The sequence below is a fragment of the Serinus canaria genome, chromosome 13 (genome assembly GCF_022539315.1).
Source record: "Serinus canaria isolate serCan28SL12 chromosome 13, serCan2020, whole genome shotgun sequence".
NCBI classification, from domain to species: domain Eukaryota; kingdom Metazoa; phylum Chordata; class Aves; order Passeriformes; family Fringillidae; genus Serinus; species Serinus canaria.
In genome coordinates, this window is record NC_066327.1 from 11,622,068 (window position 1) to 11,641,622 (window position 19,555).

At 51.9% G+C, this 19,555-nt stretch overlaps 1 protein-coding gene across 3 annotated transcripts in view; it reads right to left on the reverse strand.

The window, feature by feature from the left end:
- Positions 1 to 1,156: 1,156 nt before the first annotated feature.
- Positions 1,157 to 19,555, reverse strand: part of PDGFRB (platelet derived growth factor receptor beta) — a 31,863-nt gene continuing 13,464 nt past the window's right edge. For all 3 annotated transcript variants that reach the window (XM_009091445.4, XM_018915479.3, XM_030229262.2), the window contains exons 3-23: positions 18,567 to 18,863; positions 17,866 to 18,135; positions 17,072 to 17,199; positions 16,543 to 16,717; positions 15,767 to 15,959; positions 15,440 to 15,555; positions 14,779 to 14,905; positions 14,408 to 14,619; positions 13,690 to 13,784; positions 13,298 to 13,430; positions 12,834 to 12,938; positions 12,625 to 12,735; positions 12,122 to 12,275; positions 11,127 to 11,293; positions 10,779 to 10,897; positions 9,554 to 9,676; positions 8,029 to 8,140; positions 7,646 to 7,745; positions 7,430 to 7,535; positions 6,718 to 6,956; positions 1,157 to 6,211 (exon numbers count right to left, since the gene is read on the reverse strand). In XM_009091445.4, the coding sequence (XP_009089693.1) occupies positions 6,061 to 6,211; positions 6,718 to 6,956; positions 7,430 to 7,535; positions 7,646 to 7,745; positions 8,029 to 8,140; positions 9,554 to 9,676; positions 10,779 to 10,897; positions 11,127 to 11,293; positions 12,122 to 12,275; positions 12,625 to 12,735; positions 12,834 to 12,938; positions 13,298 to 13,430; positions 13,690 to 13,784; positions 14,408 to 14,619; positions 14,779 to 14,905; positions 15,440 to 15,555; positions 15,767 to 15,959; positions 16,543 to 16,717; positions 17,072 to 17,199; positions 17,866 to 18,135; positions 18,567 to 18,863 (3,233 nt within the window). In that variant the 3' untranslated portion in view covers positions 1,157 to 6,060. The remainder of the gene's footprint in view (positions 6,212 to 6,717; positions 6,957 to 7,429; positions 7,536 to 7,645; positions 7,746 to 8,028; positions 8,141 to 9,553; positions 9,677 to 10,778; positions 10,898 to 11,126; positions 11,294 to 12,121; positions 12,276 to 12,624; positions 12,736 to 12,833; positions 12,939 to 13,297; positions 13,431 to 13,689; positions 13,785 to 14,407; positions 14,620 to 14,778; positions 14,906 to 15,439; positions 15,556 to 15,766; positions 15,960 to 16,542; positions 16,718 to 17,071; positions 17,200 to 17,865; positions 18,136 to 18,566; positions 18,864 to 19,555) is intronic.

Below are 19,555 nucleotides of genomic sequence, written 5' to 3' on the forward strand. Positions count from 1 at the left end.
CCTGACTGAGCTGTGCCAGGTGACTCAGAGCATATCTGGGGAGAATCAGCCTGAGCTGGTCAGGGAGACTGCAAACCTCCACTCTGGAAAAATGAGCAAAGGCAGCAACCCAGGACAGGCTGGAAAGGGGAGCCTTGCTGGAACCTGGACCTGCTTGCTGCTGCACTCCATGCCTTGGACCTCTGGGTACACAGGGAGCTTCCAGGAGCTGAGGGAGGCACAATTGTTGCCAGTGGGGGCTTCATCATGTAGCCAGAAAACAGGGTCAACACTGATGTGTTTTAACCAAAAACCCCACTTTGCAGCAACCTTGGGCTTTCCAAGCACATGGCTGAGAGAAGGTGCAAACATCTCTGCTCTGCAGCTTGAGATGGATTTTGGAGGAGCAGTTCCATTTGAGCTGGAGAGGAGAAAACTTTGGGCAAGACTCAAAGGGTGCCTGACCCTCATGGGGCTGGGGGACCTCAGTGCTTCTGAAAGGTGACTGGGGAAAGGTGATGGGAGCAGAGAACAGTAGATCTGAGGGAGTGGTGGTGTGGGGAGCCAGGATTTTGGAGTTGCAGCTTTTGAGAGTATCAGCAAATTCCTCATGATAGAGGGAAGGGAGGAGAGCCAGGCATGGGGAGCCCTGTGTGCTGCAGGGTGGCTACTGTTGGTGCCCTGCCCTATTGCTGTCTCCCGGCTCTCCAACTGCCCTGAGCTATTAAACTAAGTGGGAAAATCAGTGCTGTGGTATCTGCCATCTCCTTCAGCCCAGCCATGGCTCAGTTCATCATTTCTGCTGCATCCCCACCCTGATCTGAGCACAGATCCAGCAATGCTCCAAGGGGCCAAGTCCTTAGCTGGGACAGCCGGCCCAAACCCCAGCCAGTGGGAATACACATGGGAACCACTCCTGCTATCCTTCCCTCCACCCACAAGCTGCACAGCCACCAGAGATGGGGCAGATCCTGCCCCTTCTCCTTACCCTGTCTCTGGGCTCAGCTGCTCCTGGCAGTGCTGCTCCCTGCCTGGCTCCCAGCTTGGCTTTCACTAAGCACTGGGGTCATGCACAGAGTATTAATGTGCTTAGCCCTCACTCACCACAGGGTTAAGCTGCATTGCCAGCCCCATCTGAGTGGGAGCAACCAAAAGCAGGCAACTAAAGGAAGAGATGGGACTTTGCAAAATGAAAAACACCTTTATTTTTAAACTCTTTCTTTAAAAATGGATTTGTAAAAGTTTACAGCATAAAAATAATATCTCATGGCTATAAATGTGACATAGTACAAATCCTACAAATACAACTGTAAACCTAGAAAAGTGTTAACTCTTTGGTACCTTAGTCTGAGCTCTGTTTTCCCTTTGCCCTTGTACTGATTTTGACAGAGAGCATGGGGATAGGTGCTGCTGCTGTTCAGAAAGGCTGCAGAGGAACAGTGTGATGCCAGCAAGCCAGCACAGCAGATGGGGAGAGGGCACACTTTGGGCAAGATCTGCAGTTCAGATGCAATCAGTCCATGAAGGAGGAAAGAAGAGGAATGATGGGACACTGCAGGCCTCCCAGCACAAGCTGCCTTCCCTGCCACCTCCCACCCTAGGCAAGCCAACCAGATCCACCCTGGCACTTCCCAGAGGCCTCAGGTCTCCAGGTGAAACATGGGAATCTTGCTGGTAGCCCAGCAACCCCTGTGCTGGCCTATGAAAACTTATTCTTAGCAATAACTGGCCTGCTCTGGGCAAGTCCTGCAGATGGCATGGTTCCTCACTGTTACACTCAGCATGCAGGCAGGGCTGGGATCTGCTGCAGGAATGACCTGTGTGGCCCTGGGGCTGCCCAGGGGCTCAGGGAGCACCTGCAGCTGCCCTGGCTGCTCTCTGCCCGGCAACCACCCCAGGCAAAGGATGCCAAAAGGTTACTGAGGGCCACCAAAGGGCAACCTCTGTGTTCTCCAAGCGGGAGCACAACCAGGCTGCATCCAGGCTCCCTGATCATCCTGGAACCTGAGCTAGGCACTGAGCCCAGCCAGGGCTCCTCCTTGCACTTGTGTGTTGGAACAGGGGCTTTGTCTCCTTAGCACTCTGTGAAATCCCCTTCTCCAGATCTGCCAGCTCTGCACAGACCTTGGGCTTCCTCACAGGCAAACCCTGAGTGCCCAGTGCCCTGTATTTGTGGTGCTGTCTCCCCAGAGCCCTGACTGGGAAGAAAGAGAAGAGCTGCTTCTCACTTCTGGCTGACTTCCCCTGGCTGCACATCTGCACTGCACTTCTGCCCCCATCCCCTTGGGACCCTGTCACAGTCCCCTTGGCAGGTGAACAGAGACAATTTAGTTACAAGTAAAGTCCACTGTGCTCTAGATTTCACACAACACAAACAAACACTAAACGTGACACTCGCGCTTAAGGAAATAACACACTCAAATTGAGAAGGACAAAAGGATTAAAACCTGTGCACACATCAGTCTGAGGAACACCTAAATGTGGAAAGAGACACCAGAGTGCTGCATTAGTTTCTGGGATACACATATGAAATAGTGACTGGCAGTAGGATTATGCATATACTGGTTCTGATAACAATGTAACAGCTGTAGAGTAAAATATAATCTACAAATAAAAAGATATTGCACTAGAGATGGGCCCAAGCTGTGGCATGTGTTCCTTCATGGGGGAGCTCAGTTTGGGTCCACCTCTAAACACAAAAACACACCCAAACAAAAATACCGATTATCAGAACAGAAAACCCAATGGGACCAGTTCCCTTCAGAGTCTCACTGGAGAAATTATGGCTACAAAACGGATGGGCCCAGAACAAGCAAACCTTTCTCCTGGCCCTCACCTGCCAGGTCATGCAAGGACTGGAGCAGAGAGAGAGGGAGTATGGGGCTGGATCTCTCATTCCCAGCTCTGCCAAGCCCTCTCTTGGAGGAATGCTTAGCAAAATATGTAGGCTTTGTCCAGTTGCCAGCTTGTCCCTGGCTGAGAAGGTCTGGTCACTGCAACTTGCTAAAGGTGCTGTGAAAGGTTGAGTAAGGACAGGAAAATACCACAAAGTGCAAGACTCAGCCCTTAAAATCACAGGGCCAAGGGCAAGTATTTGGTCATATTCCTCTGGAGTGCAGAATGGTACCATTTTGCAAAGTCTGGTGTTTAAGAAGGAATAGGGAGGGGGAGGTAGCACCCTATCAGCAGCCAGAACAGATTTTGATGCAAATAAAAATTGCAGTAAATCTAGAAATAGGACAAAATGCAATAGGCATTCAAATGTAGCTAATGCCCAGCTAATAGGATAGGATACCTGAGATCCCCCTGCAGGGAGATCTCCCCTTCCAGGACTGTGCAAACTATTTGATAGTGGGAAATTAGTAATTTAATTAGCAATTAAATCTGTACAGTATGAAGTTTAGAACAGGATTTTTGAAATAAGCAAATGGCCAAAGGGAAAGTGAGAAGGTGTTAATTGATGGAGAAATCTTTGGGCTGGAGGGAGGTAGTAAAAGTAGCTCTCTCAGATTGTTTTGGTTGCTAGAAGTATCTAATATTTTTATTAGTCAGTCCAGCCCAAAAATAACAGTTTGTTAACAAAATTTGCTGATGACCCAATGTCTGGAACAGCAGGGAGTAGCTTGGTTAGAAATGCTGGAAGTGTAGAAAGATGTAGGTGACTGGATTGGTCAGAGGATGACCCCAAGCTCTCAGTATGTTGTGGCTGGGAAAAAGCCAATATTATCCAAAGCTACACCAGGCAAGTTGAGACCAGCACAGGCCAAAACTGTTAATGCCCTGTGTGAGGTCTAGGTCTGACCTCACCTGGAGTACTGGGTACTTCTGGTCACCTTTGGTGGAGAAGGATGAGTTAAAAATGGAGCTGGTACAGACAGAGGCTGTTAGGATAATCTGATGTGCCATCCCATGGGCTCAAGTTGCAGTGACACAGATCCTACCAAGCACCTTACATGTTAAAAAAAAAAAAAAAATCAAGTGATCTGACCCAAAGGATCTCATAAATTACTGCTTCTCTGCAGTGAGGGTTATTTAATGAACTGTGGCCATAGGAGATGGCTCCTTCATTACCAGCAGGAGGAACAGAGGATGGAAAAACAGTTGTCATTCACAGTATGTTTCCTATGGATGGTGGGGAATCTGACCACATAGGCTGAAAATATCCTTTGCTTGCTGCCAACAAAAGTGCTATTTCTTATGTTCACATTTTATCAAGGACATCAGCCCACAAAACACCTACTCCTCCTTTAGCTGCATAAATGGCAGAACTGGAATGGTAGAAAACTTTAAACAGAAGCTGTTCTGCTGGGGATTTCTGACAAAAGTTCCATATTTTGAAAAGAAAATTAAATTCTCAGTGGCTCTGAGGTGGCAGAAGCCCAGCAAGCTGCTGACTGAATTTCTGATTTTGTAAACCTGCCTGTGCAGTTCCTTGTAGGATGCACAGAGAGATGTGCATGAGTAGAGCAATGAAGAGTTAATGGGAGCAGGGGACATGCAGTGAACAGAGCTCTGTGTGAAGTGAAACTCATTTCAGAGAAAAACCTGCTGTCTTCTGTGGTGTCAGACTGTGGTTTTGGGGGTCCAGCTTTCATCTCTGCAGAGGTGGGGTTCACAACTGATTTTCAAAGCCTGGTGCTCCTCCTGCTTTGGGTCTGGCTCATTCAGTGCCAGCTGAGAGCACAAGAAGCCCCTGACCCATCTGTGAGAAGTGGGGGAGGAGGGCAGAAGCAGGGGGAAGGTCTGGGCCCATTTAGTTTTCAAAACACTCTCCAAGAGAGAGGAATCCTTCCCAATTCTTCTTGCCCTGCCTGGTTCCCTGTGACAATTCACAGCCCTGGCAGGCTGCAAGTGGCTCTGTTTGAGCCCAGAAGGTGACAGGGCATGAGATACAGTTCAGCTGTGACCAAGGAGCTTCCCAGCCTCTCTCCCTCTCCTTCTTTGGAGCTATCCCTGGGTTGGTGTTCTGGTATCCTTATTTCTGCCCATAATCTTGCTGTGACTCAGGAGGGAACAGTGAGCCCTCCCATCCTGAGTAAGGGTGTTTGGGTGAACAGTTTATCAAAGGTGAGCCTTTGCTTCCCAAAGATAAGGCACAAGAATTCTGCAGCTGGCGTGGTTATATGATTTCCCAGCAGATGAGCTGGGTGTAGTGGCAGTAGATTAATGAATAACCATATTGCTTCCTTATACTGGCCCTGGCTAGTGGATTAATATATTTGTTCCCTTTAAATCTTCAATGGAGAATAATTAGCTTAGTGTCCACAGAGACAACACGAACAACAGTGACTGCCCTCTTTGCTTCTAGAACCAAGTCATTGTGAGGGCATTTGGAGCTCCTGGCATGTCCCTGGGGCTCCTGGTGCCACGCTGGGCACAGAAGGGTGTGACAGCCTCCAGGTGTGCCCCAGAGCTGTGAACACCTGTAGTGCTTGTGATGCTCTATCCACCATGGAAGCACTGCCAAGAGAGGAAAATGGTAATTCTGTACCTCCCAGACACTGGCTGGCTTCTTCAGGACTTGACTGTGCTTGGAGGAGAATCCAATGTACTCCTGGAGGTTGGTCTTGCAGGTTCTCTACACCCCAGCAATGGGCTCCAGGCGGATGATCTGTCCCAGTGGCATTTCACAGAGCCACAGAGCAGCTGGTGCTGAGACCATCAGAGAAGTGCTGGTGCAGAGGAGACAAAACTCTGTGCCATGGAGGAGGAAGAGGCTGGAGTGTCATCTTAGCAATGCAGAAAGTGGCCTCTCGTGGAGATCCAACAATGTCTTCCACTTGAAAAGGTGTTGGTCTGTGAGATGTCACCCTCCTGCAGTGGTTTGATCACTGAGGAGGATGTGGCAGTGATCTAGAGGGTGTCTGGCACTGGGCCACCTCTTTTTAAGGGGGAAGGGGATGACAGTGAGGAGAAGTCTTTAATTCCCCATCCAGCACTGGGAGACAGGAGGGAAGGAGGAATGCTGGGACAGGAGGGGATGACCTGATGTACAAGCACAAGCATGGCTCTCTGTGACATCTGGGTCAGCCCCCTCAGCGGGCCTCTCCATAAGGAGATGCAAAGTCAACCCAGCTCCGACTACAGGAAACTTTCCTCCACCTCTTGGTGTCCTGTGGTTGGCTCCTGGCAGCCTGGTTGTGGGTCAGATTCCTGCTCCTCATCCTGCTGGAGGCCCAGAGGGCTGTCACAGGATATTGTAGATGATGTGTTGGCCTCGTTCAGCATAGAGCTGAAGAAGACAAGAGGGAAAGAGAAATGAGTGTCTTGTCCCAGGTCTGTGGGTGGGAGAGGATTCCCAGAAACTGAGAAGTGCGTTGAGTTCCCAGCAGCCCCACTCTATCTGAGCAGCTTCCCCCAGTGGAACAGACCATACCAGGTGGGTCTATTCAGCCTTCAAACACAACACATGGCTGGTTGGGCTCTACAGAACGTGGTTCCCTGCCTGCTCCCCTCCCTGTGAGTGGGGTTGCTTGTCTCAGCTGTGCTGGCTGATGTGCAGGGATGTGACATTGTGCCCTATCTTGGCTCATGTCCCAGCTCCTCTGGTTCATCTCCATCCTTGTGGGCTCATGCAAGTCACAGCACCTCAGAGGGGGTAACACTGCCCTCCTTCTCTCCCAGTTATATCCACCCCTAGTCTGTGCCTCAACAGAGCATCCCTATTTTCTCCTGAGGTCCCAGTTTCAGATGTGGGCAGCTGGGGCAAAGGACAGCACTCAGAAGCAATGTTTTTACCTGGCCCTGCTGATGGAGGCCTCCTGGGGGAGGTCAGAGCTGCCCTCAGGTTTGGGGTCGGGAAGGGGGATGATGTAGTCGTTCTCTGCCCCGCTCTGGTGCACGGCTGTGTACAGGATGTGGCTGCTGGGGGGGCTGGCAGCCAGGCGGGCGTTGTTCAGCACAGGAACCGTGGGTCTGGTGCGCACAACCGCGGGGTGGTCACTCTGCATGAACTCCTCATCCACCTGCTGGTACCTCTGCTCCCACAGCACGTGACCAAAGAAAGGGAGAGGTCTTGTGAGTGGGTGCACTCATGCTGGGTTTCCTTCTCCTGCCTGCCAGGTTTTCCTAGAGGGGCTGGCATCTTCTAGTTGGGTTCAGCTGCCCTTACTCCAACAAAGACATGAACCTTTCCTAAGGGAGACATCAGTGGCACAACTTCCCAGCTCCAAAATACCACACAGCTGGAGGCAGGATTTTGATCTCCTGCCAGTTCTGATTTCTGCAGTTGCTGAGTTACCAGCTGCCTGTCTGGTGATGCAGTTGTCTCAGCAATGTTCCTGGGATGCCCAAACCACCTTCACTGGCTGCTCCAACTACTGCAGCCTTGGTCACAGCAAAATCCTCTGGCCCTGCAGCACTAAACACTGGTCTCCAATCCCTGACTGAGGGCCCTCACCAAGGCACTGACTCTCTTCTGCCCCTCCAGTACAGGGTCCTTTGGACATACCTTCCTGTAGCAATCCACCAGGAGGTTTCCCATAAGCACCACCAACTGTGAGAAGGATGGCCTGATCTCAAACTTCTCCTCCCAGCACTTCTGCATGATGCTGTAGCTGCCAAGAAGGAAGGGAGAGCACTGAGTTAGCAGGTGAGGAAAACAGGTAGAAATGTTTCTGTGGCATGTAGAGCACAGCCAGGGGAAACACAGGTTGACAGCACTTACATCTCATCAGAGGCATGGGTGGGTTTGGACATCCGATAGCCACGTTTGATGGCATTGTAGAACTGCTCATTCATGGGCAGCTCAGGGTATGGAGTCCCTCCTGGGGGTAAAGGGAGAGCAGGAGTTAGGCTGCAGGATTGCCTGCCACCCTCCAGCCAACATGCATTTCACACCAAGGTTTTCTTATTTCTTTACCTTTCTTGTTTCATTTCACTTCCAAATGCAACGTGAGCATGGGAAAGAAGGAGACAGGGAATGAAGTGCTACTCTGACTGGTAAAGTAGGGATTTGGGGGTAAGAAATGCTTTTTTACTGTTTTAGAAGGGATCCTGCTAACATGTTATCAGAACTACAGACACCACCATGATCTCCAGAGCGCTCACCTAGAGTGAATATCTCCCAAAGAAGAATCCCAAAAGACCACACATCACTCAGGGTAGTGTAGAGGTTGTTGAAGATGCTCTCTGGAGCCATCCATTTGAGGGGCAAGAAGGTCTAAGACAGAATCAAAAATGAAACACGAAGAGAGTCAGCTGTATCCACAGCACTTGTTTCAACAGATAGGAGCCTGACACCCAAATTACAAGCAAAGAAGAACCTTCAGATCTGCCTGTGAGTCAACACATCTGTTAACATCTGCCGTCAGTTGGTTCTGGGAGGGACCAGTTGCCTCTTTCTTTGTGAAGAACAGACCCAGCAGGCAGGAGGAAAGAAGGGATGTGCTCTGTCCATTTCCATCACAGCCTGCCTTGATGAATGCACACATGTCACAGTGTGTGTTCTCTGTTCCCTCACTCTTGAGAGGCCACTGACTTGCACAACCTGACCAAAGACTCCTGAAGAAAGTCCAGGTCTATCTGACTTTGGAAACCTGAGACCAGGCTGGAGGAGGCTAAGGGATGACCAGAAAAGAGCCAAAGGATACATCCAGCTTATTTTCTGTTCTTACTCACTCAGAGTAATAAAAACGAAGGCCTCACTTGGCCAGCTTGTAGGCGGCACTGGCTGCTGCTCCTGGGATTTGCTTGCACAATGAATACCAAAATAATCTCCAGGAAGGATTGCAAAGGGGCTCAGTTTCATTTCCCATTTTGGACAGGAAACCAGCTATGTCAAGGCTGGACTGAAAACCCCAACCCCTCTGGGGGAGGGTCCCCTGACCAAGCTCTGAGTACCTGTTGGACAGCATATGGGAGAAAGCATGAGAGAACTTTGCAGAACTTTGCAGATTAGATAAAGATTGGGGTTTAAGGCACCTGTCTCCATTCTCAGCCTCAGTTTTTCTGGGAATTACATGGTCTGTTTTGCTTGGGATTGGAGATTCACAAATGCCTCAGGGCTGCAGTGGATAGGTTGTTGTTAAAATCACAGGAAAATGCTTTCTGGGAAAGCTCAATTACAGCCTTATCCTCTCCTGCACTGAAAGATTGGAGACATCTCTCTGGAAAGTAGCTGCTTGCAAGAACACACTTCTTCTTAACTTGTGGTCTAGTGGTTAGAGCAGAATCCTGTGAATCTCTTCCCAAAGTGGTCAGTGAGTCACTACAGCCCTACCAAGCTGCCTAACCTTGCCCTCCTCCTGCCTGAGGCTCAGGACCACACTCAGTGCTGGCAGGATGCAGCACTGCTGCTGTGATCAGGACAGTGTACAGGGGACAATCCTGAGTTCTGCTACGCCAGGTTCTTCTGTAAAGAGCCAGATGTGGGCAAGCAATTCTGCTTCTTCACAGTGTGCAGAGCAAACAAAGTGAAGGATGGTTGGCTGTTGACATCATCTTCTGGAAGTCCTGCCCTTTTACCACCTCTGGGCACAGTGGTGGACAGGTGGCTCACAAGGGGACTATGTAGGGGGTGCCAGGCCCAGAGCCCTGGGAAGAAGGAGCTTGCAAGGCTCACACTGGTACTCACACTGCCTTTGGAGATATAGTTGGAATCCCTCATGATGTCCCTCGCCAGGCCAAAGTCACAGATCTTCACCAGCTTCCCCTCACAGATGAGGACATTCCTGGCGGCCAGGTCACGGTGCACACACTGCAGGGGGGAGACAGAGCACTGTCACTGTGAGGAGCCTTCACACAGCCTGAGAACGCAGCCCAGCTCCAGCACCAGCCCACTCCTGGGGCTGCAGGAGTCACCTCACATCATTTCAGGTGTCTCCTTCACCTCCAGGGACAATCATGGCTCCACCACTAGCAGAGCTACCACATTTTTGCTGTTTGCCTGGACTGCTTCCTCTGTGACAGCATCAGCCATGCAGATCCAGCAGGGGGAACCTGGCCAACCCAGCAGAGAGGGGATTGCCAGGGCCGGACCCAGCGAGGGGACTTGGTGGGCTGGGAGGAGAGGGTGTCTCCATCTCTGTTTGGACCACCCAACCCAGCAGCCTGAACACATCAGAGTTACACCAGCCTGGCTGGTGCCTCCTGGTCTGCCAGCATGTTGGATGTTTTCTGTATGAGCAGCCCTGACATTTGCTGTGGAAGCACTGACCATGCACTTTTAGGGATCAGACTGTCTGGCTGGGGGCACAGAGCCAGGAATTTCTCTCTGCATTGATGCCATTGACGCCTTCTGTTAGCCCTGCCCCGTGTGATGCTTCACACAATCCAACTATATTACTGCCTGCCCTGGGCTAAGCCAGACCTTAGGAAACCCCGGAGCCTAGTCCTCCGTGGTAGCTTAATTTCCACTGAACAAGCACTTCTGATGAGTCCTGGGGTGCTCAGAGCATGCAGTGCAATCAGGGTGTCTAGGAAGAGTAGTTGCTGTGCTGAAGAGTGCCTTGTGCTTTAGCTCTCTGCAGGCTGTTTGGTTATCCCAGTAAACAGGGATGATATAATGCCACAGCTGTGCTGAAGACAGCTCAGGAGGAGCACAGAGTCAGGGAATTTGAGGTCTGAAGCTCAGTGTGAGCCAGAGTTAGCTGTCACATGCAAATATAGTCATGCTGATCTCCAGGACTGTGTTTCCAAAGGGAAGTGGTCAGCAGCTCTTCAATTGCACAGCCACTTATCCCACAAGGAGTTTGGCACGGACAGAGGGACAGTGGGAGGAAGCTGACTACAGGACATGGCAGAAAACACACTGCTGGCCACCACCACTACAGACTCCACAGACCAGCCAGCATACATACATTTTTAGAAGCCAGGAACTCCATCCCATTGGCCACCTGGAAGCTGAAGCCCACCAGGTCCATGTAGCTGAGGAGTGGAGACTCATTTATCAGTGTCACCCGGTCTGTCCTTTCAGGAGCTGGAGGGCAAGCAGAGATGGATGTTGGTGTTACCCAGCACACTGGTGAGCCTCCCAGTAGTGGAAGGACACACTGGGGAATGCTCTGCCTCCAGAAACAACGGGACAGAGCTGGGAGCTCTCATTGTGAGGACATCTAGCACTGCTTCTGGACAAGGCCCAGAAGTGACCTTTGTAAGCAAAGGCATCCAGCACCCAAAGCACGAGCACCTCTCCCTCCTGCTGTTACCTGAGGGGGAGTAGCTGTCCAGCTCATAGGGGGTGCCATAGTTAGAGGACTCGATGTCAGCGTACTTGACTTCACCCTTCATGTCAGACATGGGCACATAGTCCAGGGAGTCATCCTTGCTCATGTCCATGTAGCCCCCGTCACTCTCGACAGACATGGAGAGGTGGCTGTGGGTGAAGCAAAGAGGCTGCTCAGGTCCAGAGGAGAGGAGGAGACATGAGGGCTGGGGGAAATGATTTGTGAGTCTGAAATTCCCAAACCTCAGCTCCAGCACTGAGCTGTCCCACACAGCTGGCAAAGAAGCCCTGCATCATGGATGAAGTGTGCAAATGGCATAATGCTTAGGAAGATCTCAGCTGCCTTCAGGCAGAAAGGGCAGGGGGGAGCTGTAACACTGCTCTATTTTACTATTGTTTTGGCCTGTTGGAAGGAAACGCTGCTTTCTAACTTCCCAGGGGACCATTTCTCTGTGCTGCTGTGCGTCTGCATCCCTTACAGCTGGCAACCAGATAAAGGACCATTTCCCTTTCCTTGTGACACCTCTTGTGCAATTGCCTTCCTTGTAGCACTTCTCCCTTAGGCTCGGTAGCAACTCAACCTGCCCTGGAAATGCAGAGCTGAGCTCTCCAGTGGTTAAGACATGCTGGAAAACCCTGTGTCTCTGTATTCAGTGCACGGCTATGGTTATGCAAATAAAGTTAATGATGCCAGGAAATATTCCCAACTGGCATGGAGCAGCTGGCATGCGTGCTAGCAAACTCCGGCTCCACTTTGCTAACTCCTCGCTGTCAGGAGCTGCTTGGAGGTCACTGGTCGGCACATGGGCTGGTCTAACAAGGTAACAGAGGAGCCAGCTGTGTCCCAGTGCTGGGCCAGTGTTTATTTCACTGCTCTGGAGAAATGCAGGATCCTTCCTGAGAGTACCAGCCTCCCTCCCTGACGGGGCTAGGACGGGGCAGGCAGCAGGGAGGAGGAGAGAGCTGCTTTGCCGGTACCTGTGCACGTGTTCCTCCTTGGGGGTGTTCCCGTAGAGCTCCGCCTCTCGCCGTGCCTTGTCCCCGCAGGCCTGCAGGAAGGTGTGCTTGTTGCGGTGCAGGTAATCCACCAGGTCCCCGTAGCGGCAGTACTCGGTGATGATGTAGATGGGTCCTGGTGGGACACAACACCTGCATCAGCCCTGCCTTGGCCGTGGACTTCACTGCACAAGGATATTACCAGACTACAGGATGTCTAGGCAGGGCTAAAGGGAAAAGCCACCTTTCTGGTACTGAGCATTTTTTGGCATTTGAAATTTGTGTTTGTGGAGGCAGATGGGGGTTAACTGGGCCTTCCCAGTTTCAATCAGGTTGGAAGAAAGGTGTTCAGAGTCCCACACGGCTTTCTTAGGAGAAGGTTGAATCATTTGGAACCAGAAAACAGGAATTACTCTATCTAAGGACAGTTGTCCTCCTAAGCACAGCCCAGGGAAGCAGAGACGGGGTGCTCAGGGCTCATCTACCTCCTTTGGTGCAGGCCCCCAGCAAGTTGACGATGTTGAGGTGAGGTCCCAGGTGGCTCATGATCTTCAGCTCGGACATGAGGGCTTGCTTCTCACTGCTGCGGGCTGTGGCTGTTGGGGAGAGCCAGGGTGAGCAGCAGGGCAAGGAGGGGAGAGTGTGGCACTGACTGGTCTTGTAGCTTTAGGGTGGGGAAAGGGGGAGAACTCACACTTGAGCATTTTGACTGCCACTTTCATGGTGGAGCGTGAGTGGCTCAGGCCATGGGCTGTTGCCTCCACCACACGACCAAAGGCACCGGAGCCGAGAGTGCGTCCTGCAAGGAAACAGCCAGGGGGAAAAGTTGGCACTGTTCTAGAGGAGAGGAACCTGGAAAATACAGTTGCTTGGCTGAAACCACACCAGCATTGCTGCAGTCGTTTTGGTGGGCATGGACAAGTCCATGAGCTATGGTGTTTGGGGTTGGGGCTGGTTCCCAGAACTGCAAGCTACAAGGTGGAATAGTCAGGAATGATATGGTGCTTAATGCCAAAGAGGGCAGCTGGCCTCCCACCATGGCTCTAGATGATCCCCCTGTTCCAGGACCACATCGTATCTCCAGGGATCTCTTTTGGATTACCACTCCCAGACATCCAGGACTTCAGGAATCCATCAGTAGGACTGCAGAACCTTTACCTAACACCAGCTTGTCCCTGGGCACCTCCCAGGTGGAATCGTAAGGGAGCTGCATGGGATCCACATAGATGTACTCGTGCCCATCAGAGCTGACTGATTCAATCACCTTCCAGCGGATTTCATAACGAGGTTTCTGGAGGAGGGAGCAGAGGAAAAGGAGACATCTGAGAGGCTGGGAGTCAGAGAGGGTGTGGGGGATTTGTTTGGACTTTGTTAGGGAGCCTTTGGTCCCTACAGCCATTGTCTCATTCCCCATCTACCCCAGAGATGCCAGGGGCACACAGGAACTGATGGAGGCCCATAGATTCTGGTGCAGCTGGGACATCATCAGGCCCAGCCACCCTAACCCTGGGGTATCACTGTGTCAGCCTGGAAACACTCTCCTCTCTTACCTTCTGCCACAGCACAATCAGGATGATCAGGGAGATCACAGTGAGGACCAGCAAGGCCAGGATGACAGAAATGATGACCACCTTGAACGGCAAGGCTACAAAGATAACAGGGACAGCAGTCAGCCTCCTCCACCCCTGCATGGCCTGAGCACCCAGGGAAAGGAGGTGAGAGCAGTGCAGAGAGGTCCCCACACACTCCTCCCCCAGACATTGACACTGAGCTGTTCTCTGGGTGGGGACAGTCTCCTCCTGGACACACTTTCCCAGTACCTGCAGCCCCCCAGGGATGATGGAGTGATGGATTGTTACTAGCTTCTGCCTCAGGGGAGGTTTGGCCACAGGAGGGTGAAAATATCTAGAGGGGCTATTTTGCTTGGGGGAGAGCTGTCGGCCATGGGCCTGGGCTTAGACCATCCTTCCTCATATTTGGGATGTTCAAGTCCGTGGCACCATCTAGTGACCTGTGGGCTAACAACAAGACACTGGGGACCTGCTCAGGCACTCTTGTCTTGCCTCCCTGGAGAGATGACCCTGCCAGTAGTGGAAAGAGCATATCCATGGCCATTGGACATAAGGGCTCCACACTCCCACTGGAAAAATTTTTTCTGTTCAACCCAAAGGAAACTTCATCTGGGGCAGAAGCACCCAGGTTTCCAGGATGGCGACACAGAAAAGTCTATCTCCCCACTACTGGCTCAAAACTTGTCTCAGCCCTCACCGTGTGGCACCAGAGTGATGTCCTGGGAGCTGGTGCCCAGGAAGTTGTGCACGGTGCACCTGAGGAGCAGGGGCTCGTGCACCCTGTGCAGCTGCAGGGTGCTGTTGACGCGGTAGAGCTGCCGCCCCGCAAGGTACGAGGCGTTGGTCTGCACGCCGATCTCAGCCGACTCGTTCCCCAGCAGCCGGGTAGGCTGGCCCTTGGTGCTGCACCTGGGACAGAGAGGACAAAGGCACCTGAGAGGCAGCAGGGACCATGTGCTACCACGGGGTGCCCAGGTGAGTGTGCCAGCAGAATGCAATTAAATAATAGCCTGTTATTCTAATAAATAAAAGTGCGGCTGCTGTCATGGCCTCTATCCCTGCCCTCACCATTTGATGTCGCTGCAAGTAGACCAGCTGATCTCTGGCTGGGGCATGCCTTCAGCAGAGCATGTTACAGTCTGCTCCCCGCTGCTGGCACTGCTGTTCTCCTTGAGGTCCACCACTTTAGCTGGCACTGAAACCAAAAGACAGTGATGGGAATTAATCTTTCTTTCTGACTGCAGGATGGAAGGGGAACATGATTCTTCTGGGGAATGTGAGTCTACTGTATCCCTGCCATAGCCTAGGGATGAGGTGGGACTCATCACATCCATTGTGGTTTATTTTTGAAAGGGAGCAGCAAAAAGAGCAAGGTGTGAGGGGGTTATGGAGGAGATCTGCCCCCACACAACTGGACTGGAGAGCAGGATGAGAATGGGGGAAAGCCCAGGACATCACAGCTGTACAGTCATCTCCACGTCTACTACCTTAGGTCAAGCTGATGGTGTCTGTGCTGCCTCCCTGTCTCCCTTGCTCTGAGGCCAAGTGTGAGATATTTCACCCAAGCATTTTTGTTGCCTGAATGTTCTTTCTTTAAGCAAGACCACTCTGGAGCTGCAGCTACAGGAGTAAGGGCTTCATTCTGAGGGTTCTGCAGCAAAAGATGGCACCATCCCTTGAGGCTGCTCCTGCTCACCTCAGCCATGTGTGTGTGCATGCCCATCCTCACCATTTATCTGCAGATGGAAGGAGATCTCCTGCTCATCATCCTCATTGGAAGCCCGAATGGTGTAAAATCCTCCTTCTTCCTGCTTGACCCGCACCAGCACCAGAGCTGTCTGGTACCTGGGGAGACACAGTCCCAGAGCGATGGCTGTGGGAGGGTACCCGGGGACTGGTAATGCCTGGGGGCAACCAGCTCCCACCCACCTGAGGAGTGCTCAAAATCCACTCACAGAAAGCTATTCAATCACCAGCTGTGCCCAACCAGCAGTTTGGAGATGCCTTTGTGAATTACCCCCTCTCTGCACCCTGGTGAGGAATGATGAGCCCGTACCTGGTTTCTGTCAGGTTCCTGCTGGTGATGGTGAACTCGCTGCTGCTCTCCATGGTCAATGTCTTGTTGTTCTTCAGCCACACAATGCTGGGTTGGGGATAAGCCTCCACTTCCACCTGGATAGTGTGGCTCTTGTGGACCTCAGCATACACCGTGCTGGGTAGGTGGGTGTGGAAGTGCACAAAGCCACGCTCTGAGGCAAGAGGAAGAGGGTGATCAGAAAGGGGAATAACCTCCTCTCTGGCCCTTTGGATAAACATGGATCTGGAACAAAACTCTCTAAACACCCAGAATTGGTGTGGCAGCTCCAGGTCCACCCCTCAAGACCTCAGGCTTGAGTCTGAGGGGAGTGTGGATGCAGAGCTACACGGGAACAGAGGAGCTCACAGGGCAGAAGCATGTAGCTGTTATCTTGTGGAGATAACGGAGATGGGGCAGTTTCCATCAAACTACATGAAAGAAGGTCAGATGCAGATGGAAGACAACATATCTTAACGTCACCTTGGTACTACTCAGTGCAGAGGAGTTCTTACCAATACCCTCAAGTGTCTGAAAGGATCACAAAAGCCATGAAGGGAAATTTGGGATATTTTGAAGCCAAGAAGTGGGCAGGGGTGAGATGGGGTGAGCTTTGGCTCGTTGTCATGGTTACTTAGAGCAGAAGTGAGGAGGGGAGAAAGCTGGAGGCTGTGAGAGAGGAGAGGGGGTCACTCTGGGACATCCTGCCTGGACGCCCACACGGTTTGGTGGCTCTGGGCGCGTGGGCAGTGACGCACCGATCACTTGGACAGTGATGTCCTTCCTGTCCGTCTTCTCGTGGTAGCCCTCGGAGACATTGCAGACATAGGTCCCACTGTCCTCCAGCTCTGCATTCTGGATGATGAGGATGGAGCGGATCTCATGAGTGGATCCAGGCAGGAAGTCAGTCACTGGCTCCACAGCCTTCCCTGCCTGCAAAATGGGGACAGGAGACGTGGTATGAGGAGCCAAAATCATGTGGGATTTTTTGGCCTCTACCACCTTCTCCCCCCTCCCTGCAAGCCAAAATCAACTGGGCTTGCAGGGAGTGGGGAGAAGGTGGTAGAGGCCCTCAGTCTGGCTGACACAGGACAGGGAACACACACCAGTCAGAGACCCCTGAGACAGACAGTCTTAATCCAGGCATATCCCCATCAAACCTCCCTGTGTGGCAGCAGCAGCAGCATCCCATAACTTCTGCCATGGGATATCGATGAGTGATTGGCATGGCACATCTGGGTGAAGGCTAGAGCTGCTGCCCAGAGCCTGTGGGTGTGGAGCACTCACCTGCTTGCGGGGATAATCCCAGTTGAAGTTGACCAGCTCGTTGCCGCTCACGGTGCACATGACGGTGACGTTTTCTCCCTGGCGCACCATGGTCTGCACGGCACTGATGGACACGTTCACAGATGACACTGTGGGAGAGGTGGAAGAGAGGAAGGAATTATGGAGGGGTGAGTGCGTAGTAAAAGCAGGACCCCTAGCAAAGGAAATGATTGGCATCTGACTCCATGGCTTTGGAATGCTGAACACTCGCTTTATTAAAACTATATTATATTACATTATACTATCCCATAACTATACTACATCATACTTACTTTTAACTTCTAACTACCACTGAAAACTCGTGACTGTCAGCCAACAGTCCTGACACCCACACGTGGATCCAAGTGGTCAGTTAATCAAAACACCATCACCAGAATCCAACCAAGCAATCGCCTTGGGTAAACAATCTTCCAACACATTCCACATGTTCAAAAACACAGGAGCAGCAAATGAGATAAGAATTGTTTTGATCATTCTTTTCTCTGCTTCTCTCCATTCAGAGGACATATGAATACCACATAAGTGGGCACCCAGTCCATTTACCCTGGGTGGACTGGTCCACTGGAAACTGTCTTCCCTGAGGGATGGAGCTGACTTGCAGGCAAAACCCATTCTCTAACAGAGACAGAACTAAATACAGCCTCCAAATTGATCATCACTGAGGAGACAGGGAAAAAGCTTGGGTGTCTCCTGCCACTGGCCTGAACAAACAGCCACAGCAGGTGCACAGGTGTGCTGAGACAATGTCAGCTCACCCTGGATCCTGTAGACGTAGAAAGTGTCTGAATCCACTTCCTGGTCTTCCACAAATGTCCGGCAGAAATAGGTTTTATCCTCAAAGAAGCCTTTAAATCCCTGCTGTGGATCATATGTAGCTGGGATGGGGTTTTCCACCTTCTTCTCATAGAGGGTGACCTGCATCTGTGGGTTGGTCACACGGCATGGGATGACAGCCTCTGTGTAGCCCGTGATGAAGATGAAGACCTCTTCAGAGGTGACTGCAGGGAGGAAAATCAGGGAGGGATCTGTGGGAGAGAAGGAACATTGGTTAGAGAATGCTGCTTAGAAGCTTAACCAGGGCTGCTTTGTGCTCCTCTGGGAGTACTCCACCACAGGGCCCTGACTCCATGCTAGTGGGATGCTTCCCATCCTTCCCTGGGGAAAGTAGAGCTGCATGTTGTGTGCTTGTCAAATGTCTCCTGGGAGGGTGAGAGAGACCCAGCACCACCGAGTACCACTGCTCCCCCACCACTTGTCCCAGCACACCCCACTCTCCATGAGCTGGCACACCAGAGACATGCCACAGCCAGAGAGACCTACCATGAAGGCTCTCCTGCAATTGGAGAAGGGATCTGGGGATTCCAGGTGCTTGGAGACAGAACAATAAGAAAAGCCCTTTCTTTCCTGGTTGCTAAATCCCATGGAAACCCAGAGGCAAGGACATGCTGTCCCCTACCTGGAACATAGATGTAGAGGGCTTTCCTCTCTGCTGGCTCTGGAGCCTGCTCAGGGCTGTAGGTGCACGCGTACTCCCCGGTGTGATGGCCTGTCACGTTCCTGAGGGTGAGATTGCTGACAAAGACACCGTCCCTGTGCTCCAGCGAGGCAGTGAGGGGCTGCCCCTCCCGTTCCCAGACCAGCTCTCTGTCCCCATAGCACAGGAAGGAGAAGGTGCTGTGGAGGCTGAGGACAAGCTCAGTGTCCCTGGGTTCGATGTGCAGCCCGCTGTACCCAGACGTCACCTCCAGCAGACCTGAGAGAGGGGTGACAGGAGACCAAACTGAATTCCTCTGAAATCCACAGAGAAGCACACCTTGTGGCAATGGGTTTGCTTTGTAGTGTCACCCTTTACACTGAAAAATAACTCTCCTGGGTTTGCCTTCCCTAGTGTAATCACCACTGACAAACCCATGGTCTCCTCAAAAAGGTCCTGCCAGTCCAGACCGTGGTGGGTCACCCTTCATTCCCTGTACCTCCTACAACCCTTACTGGAGAGGAAATCACACATCACAGGATTCAGCAGGGCTCAATGCAGCACAAGCTGTCTGTGGCAATATGGGGTGGAGAACCCCCAAGGAGGATAGGAGGCAATTCCTTGCTCTTCTGGCTGCCTGTCCACATGGACAGTGTCACACAGGACACAGATGAGGCTGAAACAATGAGAGTTTACAAGAAAGTGAAAAAGGAATGAAAGCAAAACCTTGCAGGAAATCCTTTGGAAGCAATAGAGCAGGCAAGGTCTTCCTGAATGATTCCCCATGTCTCTCCCAGCTTCCTTGCTTCACCATTTGCCCAGATGTCCCAATGGGGGTGTGACACGCTCCCCTCTTATGTCCCCACAGGTGGGGAGGACAGCTGGGGACAGCTCCAGGGACTTGCAGCAATGCTGTGAACAGCCCAGGTGCAGCCAGGAGCCCTGGTGCCTTGCTGGAGGGGGGGGTTGTT